Source organism: Notechis scutatus, chromosome 4 (genome assembly GCF_049901735.1).
Source record: "Notechis scutatus isolate UNSWTSFEM ecotype Mainland chromosome 4, rNotScu1.2, whole genome shotgun sequence".
NCBI lineage: Eukaryota > Metazoa > Chordata > Lepidosauria > Squamata > Elapidae > Notechis > Notechis scutatus.
The window spans coordinates 142783468-142798233 of record NC_142012.1 but is presented as its reverse complement, the minus strand read 5'-3'; the positions used below and the strand labels follow the sequence as shown (position 1 = coordinate 142798233).

Genomic DNA, 14766 nt, shown 5'->3' with positions numbered 1-14766 from the left:
CAGAAAAACAGATGTTTAAAAATAGAAATTACAGCTTTAGAATAATAGAATGGAATGGAATGGAATGGAATGGAATAGAATAGAATAGAATAGAATAGAATAGAATAGAATAGAATAGAATAGAATAGAATAGAATAGAATAGAATAGAGTTACAGAGTTGGAAGGGACTTTGGAGGTCTTCTAGTCCAACCCCCTGCTTAGGCAGGAAACCCTACACCACTTCAGACAAATGGTTATACAAACACTTCTTAAAAAATTTCCAGTGTTGGAGCATTCACAACCTCTGGAGGCAAGTTGTTCCACTGATTAATTGTTCTAACTGTCAGGAAATTTCTCCTTAGTTAAGGAGAAATTTCTCCTAAGTTGCTTCTCTCCTTGATTAGTTTTCACCCATTGCTTCTTGTCCTGCCCTCAGGTGCTTTGCAGAATAGCTTGACCCCCTCTTCTTTGTGGCAGCCCCTGAGATATTGAAAGACTTCAGAAAGATGGTCTGTGGAATTAGACACTTAAAAATATCATACTTTTGAATAACTGAATAAATTAATAGGATATTTTGTTAGCAAATTTTAGAAACACTTGGTCTATAATTTCAAAAAGTTCATTTAAAAGCTCTAAAACTCATACATTAAATAAATAGAAATTACACAATGCTGTGTTTATTAAATTATGCCACATATCCTGTATACAGATGTTTTATGATACAAGGGATTTCCAAATGTATTTAGCATTGTTTTAATTCTATCTAGTCTGAGTAATAAAATGACTGAAGGCTTGGGCAATAGTATAGAAATAACTTACCTGTCTAGGGCTAACTGCTCGTATCAGTTTTCCCCAATCTGATCTTCAGATGTTTAAAGTTTCAATTCTAATTTGTTTTGTCCTTCAAGCTAAGTTGGAAACCCAAAGGATTTGGAAGGAATTAGACTGGCTGAGTCAGAATGTATGAGAAATGCATTGTTTTCATTCCCCCACCCACGTGCTGTGGTTAGCCAGCAGCAGGCTGAAGAGAGCGAGGACTCAGATGAGGGGCCAAGACCATTAGGGAATGGACTGCTACCTTCAGAGATCACTGTGGGGGCTGGCAGCAGTGATGAGGAGGTTTCCAAGGAGCCTTGCCAAGTGCGTGTGTGCACAGGATTGCTCACAGAAAAGAGCAGCTACAACAGCACGGGTGACTCAGGTGTAAGGCTGCAAGGTAATGGCCCCTCCTTCAAGAAGATAAAAGCCAGCTGTGAATGAACATACTTTGCAGAAGGCAAAGACATTTTGAAACTCCAGCCTCATGGACATGCTAGTATCCTGAGTTTGTATTTGAAGATTCTTGTATTGCAAATTATTTCTGGTCTGTTATCTTTTGGCAAGTCTCACACAGTTTGGCAAGGCTTGTGCTTATCACAGCTAATTATTTTGCAGTTTCTGTTTCCTTTGGATTGTGTTTGATTTGTTGGAAAAGGGCATGGGTCAGAACACCCAGAAAAGTACAAAGCATCAGGTTAACAAAGTTCTGGAATTATAGGAATCTTACCGCTGATTGCCTGCTAAAGGCTGAAGGTAGGCAGCTGCTTGCTGATGAATGTACCCGCTTGGCTGCTGTTGCATCTGCCTTAACCTTTCCATTAAAACTGGACTGGAATGAGTTGCTTGAAATGTTCTAGGATTGTACGTAGGTGAAAGAACTATGCCCCCAGTCTGTTGAGATGGCAATGACATCTGAGTACTATACATTGTATAGCCATGAGGAATTGTCTGTGTGGAAAACAGTTCAAAACACACAATTTTGACTTTTAGTTTTCTAAAAATCTATCCATTTTACTGGTTTTAAAAATACTGTAGCTTGAAATAGGAACTTTGCATCTCATTTTCTTTCTTAGGCTCAAATGAGTGTTCCAGCTATTCATATAGTTCTCATGTCAACTTCATTTTTTGTTTGTTTGTTTAGCAGGAAGTCTGGATGATATGAAAGAAATTAAAGGTAGAGAAATAGATGTTTCCTTGTAGCGCAATTTAGGTGAAAATGGGTAGACTATCTATGGTTAGAGTAATATTTTTCAGTTTCTACAGTTGTGTAACCTATAGCTTTGGTATAAAAATATTAATTCCCACAAATAATATCTACTGGTAGTTATTGCTTGTCTACAACAACTGGGCAAGGCTGTTCATGAAAGGGGTACTCATGAAAGAGACTGGCTACTTTCAGGACTCTCATATTTTTCAAACATTATAAAACCAAGATTACCATATCCACCATATTTCTCTGAATCCCACTGAACCAATTTTTTAAAGGGATGTTCTACCTGTGATTGCTGTATCCCTGGATACTGTGTTAGCTGAGAAGATGAGGGGCGGACTTGTTGCGCAAAAATGGAAGGCTGTTCAATTATTGGACCCTGTAAAAGTTCACCAATAAAAATAAATACTGCTTGCTATACTGTATATTAAATGTTTGCCAATCTAAATAAAATAAATGCTGCTTGCTCTATATTAAATGTTTGCCAATCTAAATATGCTCATTTTGACCAATTTGATCTAGTAGTTAAGGTACCAAGCTAGAAATCAGTACACGGTGAGTTTGCCTTAGGCATCAAAGTCAACTGGGTTACTTTGGATCAGTCATTCTGTCTTAGCTCAGCACAGGAGAAGGAAAGAGTATTAGGTATGTTTGCTGGCTTGAGTTAGTTATAAAAATAATGAATAAAAAACATCTAAAATAAGTAGTAACAGCAATAGGTACAACAACAATAACACTTAGATTTATATACTACTTCATCGTGCTTTACAGCCCTCTCTCTAAATGATTTACAGAGTCAGCATATTGCCCCAACATTCTAGGTCCTCATTTTACCAACCTTGAAAGGATGATAGGCTGATTCAAACTTGAGTCAGTCAGGATTGAACTCCTGATAGTGAGTTAGCCTGCAGTACTGGATTCTAATCACTGCACCATGGCTCTTGGTGCATGTGGCTGCTAGATTGACATGCAATTTATTGCAAGTACTGTCAGTTTCTTAAAATACATGTAGGGTAAGAGTAAACTGGTTGGACTAGAATATCTTTTTAAAATGAGATTGTTTTTGTGGGCATATTATAATATCTCTAAATTCTGTCTCCTTAAATTCTGTCCAGTTCTATGTGCACAGATCAGCCTGCCAATAGTTGAGATAAATGGCAGATAGCAATGGGCAGACTATAGCAGTGAACATTGGGATATTAATGCATGTAAATAATCTATTTGGAATTCTTAAAATTGGATTATTTTCCGGTATTCCAGTCCAGTGAATTTTTGGATGTGGAATGAGAGATACTATTTTGTTTCCTACCTTAGGTAGCAAAATACAATGAACCAGTTCTGGTCCTGTATATATACACTAAGCTTACTTTGAATGTCATCATTATTTCCTTTGCTTTATTGTCCTAAATGAAGAAAAGCTGAAATAAATCATGGCCCATCTATCCCACTTCTAAATATAAGATAACACAGTTTGAAAGGCCTTGCCTGGCTTTGGTGCCTTAGAATCCGCTGTTGTTGAAGCAATTGTTGCTGCTGCTGATGATGAGAAGAAATGGTGTGAATTGCTGGGGGCTGCATCACATTGTTGGAACGTCTCTGCAGCATGTTTGAGAGCACTTGTTTTGTGTTGCTTGGCACAAAGGAGCCTGTGGGATCCAATCTGGAACCACCTTGAATAACAGAATGATTATAGGATCACTAAGCCTGCTCCAGATATGATACTACAGGTTGGGAATCAAGCTGACTACTCCACTTTAATCAGGTTATTTATATAGTCATTACACTTTTTAACTGTGAACCAGCAAAGGTTTTCTGGACACACAACATATATTTTAAAGGTAAAGATAATACGGTAGAACAACAATATTGTTGGATGTATCTGAAATCTAACACTAAATACTATAGTGGTATAGTAGGTGTATAGTATGCTAGAGTATAGATTATTAACCTTCAGACTCTAAAGTTTTGCTGTTTTACTTCCTCTGGAGCAGGGGTGTTAAACTCACATCATGGGGGCGTCACATGATGTATCAGCACTTTTTCTCCCTTTGCTAAACTGGGCATGGTTGTGGCCAGCACATGATGTATCCAGCCTGTGGGCCAGGAATTTGACAGCCCTGTTCTAGAGTATGTGGGGAAAATTGTCATGTAAATTATGGGAACTTAGTGGGATATATATAAAATCTAAACGAGGGGTGTCAAACTTGCGTCGTCACAGCATCGTCACATGTTGTATCAGGACTTTTTTCCCCTTTGCTAAACTGGGTGGGGGCAGGGCCAGCACATGACGCATCAAGCACATGGGGCGCGAGTTTGACACCCCTGATCTAAATCTTCTTCCTAATAAATCTTCTTCCTATTTGTTACAGAAAGCAAAAACAAGCTATATTTAAGCACTTTTCAACCATTTCATTGGAATGATACATCACCTACAAATAAACTTCCAATTAATTTAAGCATATTCATCCAGTATGAGTACTTACAAAGAAAATAGTAATACTTTAAAATAATTATTTTCTGTGACAGATTTCTCTGCTTTACCTGGTGGAAGAGGCTGGTTTTGGACAAAGTAACCTGACTGTTGGGGCTGTCCTATAACGTTGTAGCCCCACAAAGCAGATTGAGGATGATGCAACATTTGGGAATAAAGTGGTGAGAAATTAGGAGCCATTCTACATCCATTGTTCTGAGGATATTCCTTGAGCAAAATAGGAAATATTAAACATTACTGACATTCAAATGATACCAATTTATAAATAAGTCGTTTTTCCTGATGAATTATTAGACCATTTATGACTGTTACAATTAGGCTTTATTTCAAATATTATTTGGCTGTCTCATGATGCTTAGTTTTCTACTATTTTTCTGAAATACCATTATCTACTAACTGCACACATAATTATACCAAAGCATCATTATTTAGGCAATTAGAAACATTCTGAGAAGGAAATTACAGGAAGGAATTAGGTAAACAGCCAATAAATTCAAACTTTTAAAAATCAAGCTTTCTAAATTTTATAACTTCACGAAATTAAAACATTTGTTTTAATACCACATATATCCCTGTGCATTGTCAAGGACTCTTGAGTATGCCCTAAGACAGGGGTGTCCAACCTTGGCAACTTTAAGCCTGGAGGACTTCAACTCCCAGAATTCCCCAGCCAGCTTTGCTGGCTGGGGAATTCTGGGAGTTGAAGTCCTCCAGGCTTAAAGTTGCCAAGGTTGGACACCCCTGCAAGATGTATGTGATGAGTATGTATCACTGTTTAGGTTTGTTGGGCTTCTCTGAACAATATATTTTCTTCAAATATATTTCAAAATGTGAAGTTGCATTTTCATAATATTGAGGAAATTGTCCATTATTGATAGTTTCACTGAGGGACTTAATAACTTGTAATACAAGCTAAAATCAAGTGTAAAGGGTGCAAAGACAGAAGTTCTCAGAATGGTCAGGAAAAGTTAAATAAATAAATAAATATTTTGTGATGTGTTTAAATATTAGTAGCTCAGGTTGGTAGGTAGGTTGTTGGTTTGAGCTCCGAGCTTGGCAATTTGGCTGCAAATGTTTTGTCACCATTCAAGAAAACATCACCTTGAATGATGATGAAACATTTGCAACCAAATTGCCAAAGCTCGGAGCTCAAACCAACAGAATTAATATTCAATTAATTTATAGGTTACCACATTATAGCCAGTTCTATAAATTAATTTTGGAGTTTTATATATTTGATATTATCTCCTTTCAATTTCATTGATAGGATGGGATTTAACCTGAAACATCTCCTGTAACTTTGCCTTGCTTTCCCACAATATGTGAGAATTAAAAAAAAAAATATTTCAAGAATCATGAGAGCCATCTGTAGAATTGAATCCCGTGGCCTATCCAATGGTTTTACCCCCACCCCAATCTCAAAAAGCAGCGCTGTCTCAGCCTTGAAGAAGGAAGCAAGCAGTTCTCCAAAAGTCTTAGAAAGGTACACAGACTGTTCTGCTAAATCAGCAGAGATGACTAAGTGCTGTACTTGTGACTGCCAAATGATTAAGCAATTAGTCATGAAAGGAATGACCCTTATGAAGTTTATGATGCCTCCACAAGCCAATTATTTACGATGAAAGTTACACTGGCTAGTACTGAAAAGCTATCACTCTTATCCCAAAAGCAATTGATTCAAAAAAATATATATCCAAAAATAGAGTAAACAATATGCTTCTACTACAAAGTAAAGGTTGGCAATGTAGCTTCTATAATGCCCCATAGAATGGGACATATTGGAGGGATTGAGTAGTACAGTTTGGTCTCTTTTTCTTCCAAAGTGCTGCAAGATGTCACCTAGCGATGCAATAACATTACTCGAAAGGATCAGGATGAAAATCTTATCAGTCCATTTTTAAGAGTGCAGAAAGCAACTCATCTCTCTTCCAAATCTCCAAAACACCTTTCCTGTCAAGCATGGGACATCAGGAAATCGTAGTCAGTTCAAATGCACATAAAGCTTTATTGTAAGCCTAAGCTTTCTACAAGAACCTGAACTACTAACAGTTAAAGGAAATGGGTGGTATATAAGTCAACGGAATTCAAGGTGGTTGGACTTAGATCTCTTGTGAGCATGAAGGGACTCGAGACATTTGATGCCTCCTTCAGGCTCAGCCTGGTCATCTCCTATATTTCTCTTCTCATAAAACCAACTAATCTCATGAGATACTGTATATTTGTTCATGTACACAGAACTTATAATATTTAATGTAGTTTCAAAATTTTATGTTAGTTCTTTCATGTCTGCTAACTCACATGAAATCATCTGATGGTTACCAGAACCTGACAGGATGGCCAATTCATGCAGGACCACTTTTAAAAAAACTTTCTTTAGACCTTTTAGCCACTTACATCAGTTTTGGAAGATGCTTTTGTCTTTCTTTTTCTGCCTTTCCCCTTTCTTTCTTCATCTGCTGAAGGTTTTCCCTGATCCGAAAGCTCTGCTGACTTTCTTTCTGGTTCCTGAGATGCAGGAGTGGTAGGCTCTTCTTCCTCCTCGTCCTCCTCAGGAGGAAGAGGTAAAGGTTCGAGGTAGTAGCTTCGTGGCTTAGGTTTAGGGTGTGTGTGGTAAAGCAGAAGGTGCTGCTGCTCCTCATATTTTATGACTTTCCTATCAATGCGAACAGTTCCAAACCAAGCCCAAGACAATGGAGCTGGATTCTTATTGCCTTCCAGTAAATCCCATGGAGATACTTTCTGTTTCATTGAGACTTGGAGCCCCTGTTTCCAAAAAGTGTAAAATGACAGTTTGCTTGATCACAATTTTCTTCTAATTTCCGAATACCTTTAATTGCAGCTTATGAACTTACTATTAAAATAGTGATGCATATAATCACCAGAGAAAAATATCAGTAATATAATGCACATAATGATACAATTAATTGAATGATATTTTATGTGTTGGATTGAAATATATATAAACATGAGATTAAACAAAGAAATTTATTGAAGTTTCTGCAAAATTATGTTCATGCGAAAGGTTTGAAGAAAATGCTTATCCTTGCCTGTTTCTTATCTATGGAGTCAAATCCAGCAATTTTGTTTCCCTTCGTATCAATCAGTGATCCCATAGGCTCACAGGCAATAAGGTCACACATCTGCTTTGGCAATGGCAAGAGCTGGCGAACTTTGTCAATACTTTCTGAACTTTTATCTCCCAGTTCTTTCTACAAGAGGACAAAAATGCAAAAAAAAAATGTTAAAAATAAATTTCGGAGCTCCAACTCAGAGAAGTTTCAGATGAATCATATCCTTGTACTTTTACTAATTTTATTCAAGTTATGTAGCACAGTTTTTGAAAAGTGCTTCATAAGCTTTTCTTTTCCTAGGACAAAAATTAATTTCCAGGATCTCCCGCCCTCCCCCCTCTCTCTCATCACCATATCAGGATTAAGTATTCTGAAAAGCATAATCTTTCCAATGTTTCATGCAGAAGTTTTTCCTACCATTTGCTACCAAGGATTTTTAAAGTACTAATGTAAAGGATCAGGCCCTTTTGTTTCTAAGATATGCTTAATGCTACTTCCATATACCAATATTACTTGATGAACATCTTGATCTTTCTAACAGAAATACAGGAAGGTATTAGCATGTCCATAGCTAACTATCTTATACTCTGAAAAAATCACCAAGGTTTCAACTACAATTTTTTTCATCACATCCTACTTGGTCCTCCTTTTTAATGGGAAGGCAGGAATTGTCTTTGACGAAAAGTCAGAGAAATTCAAACTGAATGTTTTTTTTTTCTATCTATAGAATAAGCATACGCTTTTTCACATTGAGCACAGCTAATCCATGTGAGGAAGTGGCCTTTTGAAAGAAAGGAAATGTTATATTTATAACTTTGATTTAAATCACATTGTTTGTGTATACTTCCTCTTAATTAATCAAGTTAGTATATTGCTACTGTGTGTTTGTTTGCTAATTTGTTATTAAAAGGGTTCTACAGCTGGCAGTTGCAAAACACTACAATCCGCTGGATTGCAGCTGAGGCCAGACAATTTAAAATTTGGAAAATGAGGTATCAAAATATAAACGTTCTCCTAGTAATTTCACAGAAGTAGCTGATATTTAGTTACAGTCTTCCCCAATTTGAAATCTCTCAAATGTGTGGGTCACTACAATCTCAGATTTCCTCATTCAGTATGGCATCTGTCTATCTGCCTGCCTGCCTGCCTGCTTGCCTATCTATCTATCTATCTATCTATCTATCTATCTATCTATCTATCTATCTATCTATCTATCTATCTATCTATCTATCTATCTATCTATCTATCTATCTATCTATCTATCTTATTCCACCTTTGGACAATTCAAAGATAGATGGCTCCTGACTCCTAATTTCCCCACAATAAAAAGCTTTTGAATGGGTAAGGATGATAGGGAATGATAAGCCCAACATCACCCAACAATTTTTGAGCCCTAAGGAGGACTAGAACTTTCCTGGTTTCTAACCCACACCTTAGTCACTAAACATTTTACAGAATTCAAGGGTCAGATAAAAACACACTTTGAGTTTTTTCACCAAATTCATGTATGCTCTCTTGTTCTCTTCAGATCCCATTTGAGATGCAATTGAGAGGTCAGAAGCTAAAGTTCCATTGATCAACACACTCAACATATCAAGTACTGTTGTAAATAATTCACTAAAAAGGGAAAAGAAAAAGACAAATTATATTTTGAAGAGCAGTACTAGGACCTATAGTAAAGCAGAAGCTTAATATTTCTTTCTAGAGTATCAAATAATCCACTTTTACATCAACTTAAGGATGAGGAAATAGCCATGTCCTACACGAAACCAAGATAATGCCAATAATTACACATGTGCAACAAGACCATCACACAAATGCTATATTATATACATAATTTTAAATCATTGCAAGTTGTCTATTGGCAACTAGACACAAAGATGCCAAACTGATGACATTAATCAGAATAGAATTGGAAGGGACTTCAGAGGTCCCTTAGTCCAACCCCATGCTCAAGCCCTATACCATTTCAGGTAGGTGGCTATCCAGTCTTTAAAAAAAAAAACTTCTAGTGATGAAGCATCTACAACTTTTGAAGGCAACTGTTAGGAAGTTTCCCCTTAATTCCACTTTGCTCCTCTCCTTGATTAGTTTCCATCCATTGTTTCTTGCCCTGCCCTTCTTTGTGGCAGCCTCTCAAATAGTGGAATACTGTTATCTTATTCTCCCTAGTCCTTCTTTTCTCTAGACTAGACAAACCCACATCCTGCAACCGTTCTTCATATATTTTAGTCTCCAGACCTAGTCTCCAGACCTTATAATAGAATAGAATAGAATAGAATAGAATAGAATAGAATAGAATAGAATAGAATAACAATACAATACAATACAATACAATACAATACAATATAATACAATACAACACAATACAATACAATACAATACAATACAATACAATACTTTATTGGCCAAGTGTGATTGGACACACAAGGAATTTGTCTTGGTGTAAATACTCTCAGTATACATAAAAGAAAAGATGTTATGACATCATGACATGTGTATCATGACACACAAGGCCCACATTTTTAAACTTGGATTGCAATGTCACATGCAGGAATGTAAGGACAAAGTTTATGTTTTAAAAAAGGAAAGGCATCTGCGACTGTTATTGTTATACAATGTGACACCATGAACTTTGTGCAATATTTCAAATCAGATTGTGGAGTAATATCCATCTTCCACACTCCATTTTACTCTATTTATGAATGTTGAGGAGCAGCCAAGCCTACATTGTCAACACAAACGTTACCATATTTACCTTGTTCTAAAACAGTAACTAGCACTAGCCAACCCACATTCAAATCCTTGGCTGAATCCAAGGTAGTGAAGTTACCCTTACTTTAAGAAATCTCATGAATAGACCTTGGAGAATTTACTTTTGAAATTAGTTTAGAAGGAAAATACAATTAGAACCATTATTATTTACTTACTAAATTTATATGCTGCCCAGAGTTATTTGATAGTGAGATAGTGACATATAAATGTAATAAATAAATAAATAACTATTTCATTTTGTGCAAAATGAATGGCAATTTTTGCTTTACAAATAATATTGTTACTCAAAGTACTAAGACCCATAATATATAATATGCATTAGAATACACATACTTATTGGTTTGCATGTCAACAGTCCCTGATGTTATTATCTGAAGGAGTAGAAGTGCCCAGTCGGTGGTCCACTGAGTACTTCTTTGCACCGTATCAAACATTCCACCAACCTAGAATTGAAGCATTGAAAAAAATGAATAAAAAAGTAAACCAAATGTACTGTACAATCTTTATTTTCTAACTATTTAGACTGTAATATTGTGTTGTGTGCAGAACTCCAAGCAGCTTAGGTAGGGGCTGAAAATATGACTATGAAGGATCCCCCTAAGAGCAATTACCGTGTTTCTCACAAAATAAGGCTGGGCCTTTTTTTTTTGACCCCCGAAAAAACAGCTAGGCCGTCTTTTTTTGGGGGGGACTTAATTTCCTCCCCTTGCATCCTCAGGCGCCAGGCAGGGATGGCGGCTGGGCGCTTCTCCCGGGGTGGGCCGATCCTGCACTGCAGCCCCAGGAGATTTGCCTCCCCATGTGGGGTTGGGTTGCCCTCTCGGGCAGGGGAGGCTTTGTCGTACCGGTAGTAGGGCGTCATTTTTAAAAGAATTGGCTTTGCCTTCAAAGGTGAAGGGAAGGCGGTGACAGGAGCGCCTGAAGCCAAGTGTCTCCGCCGGGCTCCCGTTGCAGGGAAAAGCCCTGGCTGGCTGCGCGTGGCTGTGCCAAACGATGGCGTTGCTCTAAACACCACGGCAGCACAGGGAGAAGGGAAAGCAACGGTGGCAGAAGATCTCCCAATACGAAGTGCCCCACCAACGCTGAAGTCAACACAGGCAGCACCATATCCGGGTATGCAACAAAAGTACTTCCTAACAGCAAGTCGCCCCCCCGGCCATTCCCCCCCCCCATTTCGCATGTTTAATATAGGCCTTAATTTGGGGGGGAGGGGCTTAATTTGATTTTATTCCTATAAAACATGCTGGGACTTCCTATTGGGGGAGGCCGTATTGTTGGAGAAACACGGTAATATATAATAGACTTTCCCCCACGCCCATTCTGCTGGATTTTTTGTGATCCACGGGAAGAAAGTCGTAGGAATTGTTTTTACTTTTTCTGCAAAATATTGTTGTTTGACTTCTGTCCAGTTATATTCTGATGTTTGATTATCAACATTATCTGTTGTCATCCTTATTTAACCCTTATATTTGTAATGCCACTAGTTTAATATCATCAAAGATGCAAAATTAGGTTAAGAAATTGAATGAATGGATGGATGGATGGATGGATGGATGGATGGATGGATGGATCTAAATTGTAAGGCAATACAGGATTTAGAGAGGATAAGGATCAATAATTAATTCAAGAAACCTTATAAGTCCCTTTCTGCTTCAAGCAGCCTGGAAGATCACTCTGAGAAGAGGCACAACATTATTCTAAATAAACAAATATCCCCTTAAGTAAATAAATATTCTTCTTTCTTACCAAATTAAGACGAAGCTGTAATGCTTCATGCATCATTTGTCTTGCTTTAACATCATCTTGATATCGTTCTTCCCTCCAGTTGCTTAATATCTAGGATGAAAAATATGGTTCGCACTGATCTGCTTTATTTATCTAGATCTGTATAACATAATATGTCTTTTTAATACATTATGGGGTTAAAATATTATAGGATTTCCATTTGAGCAGGGGGTTGGACTAGAAGGCCTTTAATATCCCTTCCAATTCTGTTATTCTGTTATTTTCCGCAGAATTTATCTGTACACTTCTCTTCCTATTTGATCACTGTTGCACTTCTGCTTGCTTTATTTGTTCCCTTTAAACATAATGCTACACATATGGAAAACTACAGTATTATTTCCTATTATAATGTTTGTTTTTAAATTCTTCAAAGGAAAATATTCTGTCAGTTAAAAGAATAATTATTTACATTTTGTAGCAAAATTTCAGAAGAGGTTAATCATTGCTTCTTTCCTAGGGCTGAGACAAAAAGACAGGCCCAAGGATCCAACTGGCTTTGTACCTAAGGTGGAACTAGAACACATGGGCTCCTGATTTCTAACCCAGTGCCTTAATCACCGCACCAAACTGGCTTTCTCTTTAGTAATATCTGTATAAAAATCCCATATTAACAAGATAAAGGGGAACTATCCTTCCTAGACAATATAAGTTTGTTTGGGGTTTTTTTTTGGAGGGGGGACAAGCTAACAATCTTTTTACCTGCCCTATCCATACATAGGTAGTCCTCGTGTAATGGCCATAACGGAGTGTACAGATTATGGCCATGAGTCATAATACTGGTAACTTTACTATGTAACTTTACAACTTTTTTGTGGTGGCCATTAAACGAATGCGACAATCATAAATGCAAATGCCACAATTGTTAAACAAACCCATGGTTCATTTTGCTGAAAACTGGAAATGCTGGGTTTTTACAAAACCAGTGTAAAATATGGCCATATGACTGTGGCATTCTGTAAATGGATATAAATGTGGCTGTGTTTCCAAGCACTCAAAATGTGGTCACATGACTGGGTAGAGGAAAAAACCATAGGAACTTTTGAACTGGGTGGCATGTCCCCTTTTTCAAGTAGGACACAAGTCAAGGAGTTATAGAAAATACTTTGAAAGTAGGATGGGTTAAATTTTGATGCACTAATTTTTTCTTACACAACATTCAACATTAATACATGTTCCAAATCCAATACAAAAGGGATTTTTAATTCTACTGTCTCATTTACTTTAATGTATAGGCCAGGTTTTAATAGATAGTTGCACACCTGCTGGGCTCCTGTGGAAATTGTGTCTTAGTGCCTCAAAAGCCAATTCTCCTTGCCATATAAGCTTCCATTAGTACAAAGACAAGTGTTATAGGAGATTACAATGAAAAATAATTAAATACCTCACCAAATTCATCTAAATGTTCATTTGAATTTTATATTATTCCTATAGAAGATCTGGAAGGCCTTACTGAAATGGAACAAGACTACTACTATAATTCAAGGAATAGCTTATTTGTTGGTCTGATGACTATTTTTAATTCTGAGAAATTCAGCACATTTTGTACAATACTAAAAATGGAAGGAAATCAGATAAACAAGATGTATAAATGAATTGATTTCACTGATTTTGCTACGAATGTAGTTTGAGATATGGTTTCCCATCTGCCTCTGCCCATTACTTTAACTGGTCTTTAACAGATGCAGACCACAGCATTGTCTGGTTTTTACCTGATTAATTTGATTTTGCAGAGATGTTAGAAGCCCTTCACGCTGTTCATCCTGTCCCTTGAGACAAGTGAGTACCAAAGACAGGAATGGTTGCTGACTCAGAAGAGACATACTTTAAAAAAACACACAGAGTGGACACTGAATTAGATGTTTTTTTTCTGATACTTCCTCTACTCAAATTCTTCCTTCCCCTTTTCAGTATTTCTCTAAAAAGATTTCTTTATAAACTCTCATCACTCTTTAAAAACCACAAAATTGTTCCTGACTTCACTAATGCATGTGACCAGAATGGTTTGTCAAATGGACAGGCAAAAAGAGCTTCTCTTATGAGTCATTCTGCGAAGCAGATACTCAGTTTGTAAATGTGATAAATAAATAAATAAAATGTTTTAAGAATAGGAAGCTTCTTCAAAACATTGATAACTTTTACGGGAATAAACAGTTTCTGAAAATAATAATTTATAGAAGTACACATTCCTGCTATCGAAAAATGCATCTTAGAAAGATTATTTTTAAATTTTTCTGCAGTGATCTATAAATCAATTTACATAGGATACCAAGCACAAGACTACTTGTTTAGGCAAATAATTTAATATTGTCTAATAATGAAAGATGTGTAACACTTCTTTTCCTCTTGAAATATAAGCATCTCAAATCGTACTTTGTACTTTTGTCTTGTACTTTGAGAAGCTCATCCTATTAGAGACAAGATAAAGAATTATAACATTCTTGTTTTTCCTGTTCTTTCATTTTGTATTTTACTTTCCTGGTGACAAAAATAGTATGCAATTTCTGAGGATAAGCAACTCAAGGAACATTTAGCAAGGAGCCTTTTTTCATCTTGGTAAAAAAGTGTTATTTAATTCTTTTTTATCAACTAGTTCAAGACAAATTAATACTAATTACTGGCATAAATTTAATTTTGA

At 36.7% G+C, this 14766-nt stretch overlaps 1 protein-coding gene across 1 annotated transcript in view; it reads right to left on the bottom strand.

The window, feature by feature from the left end:
- Positions 1-14766, bottom strand: part of MED12L (mediator complex subunit 12L) — a 196110-nt gene that overhangs the window by 19702 nt on the left and 161642 nt on the right. The window contains exons 31-40 of the mRNA XM_087965157.1: positions 13841-13952; positions 12093-12182; positions 10680-10789; positions 9053-9188; positions 7548-7709; positions 6895-7263; positions 4551-4707; positions 3495-3679; positions 2296-2388; positions 1527-1747 (exon numbers count right to left, since the gene is read on the bottom strand). Of these exons, the coding sequence (XP_087821283.1) occupies positions 1527-1747; positions 2296-2388; positions 3495-3679; positions 4551-4707; positions 6895-7263; positions 7548-7709; positions 9053-9188; positions 10680-10789; positions 12093-12182; positions 13841-13952 (1635 nt within the window). The remainder of the gene's footprint in view (positions 1-1526; positions 1748-2295; positions 2389-3494; positions 3680-4550; positions 4708-6894; positions 7264-7547; positions 7710-9052; positions 9189-10679; positions 10790-12092; positions 12183-13840; positions 13953-14766) is intronic.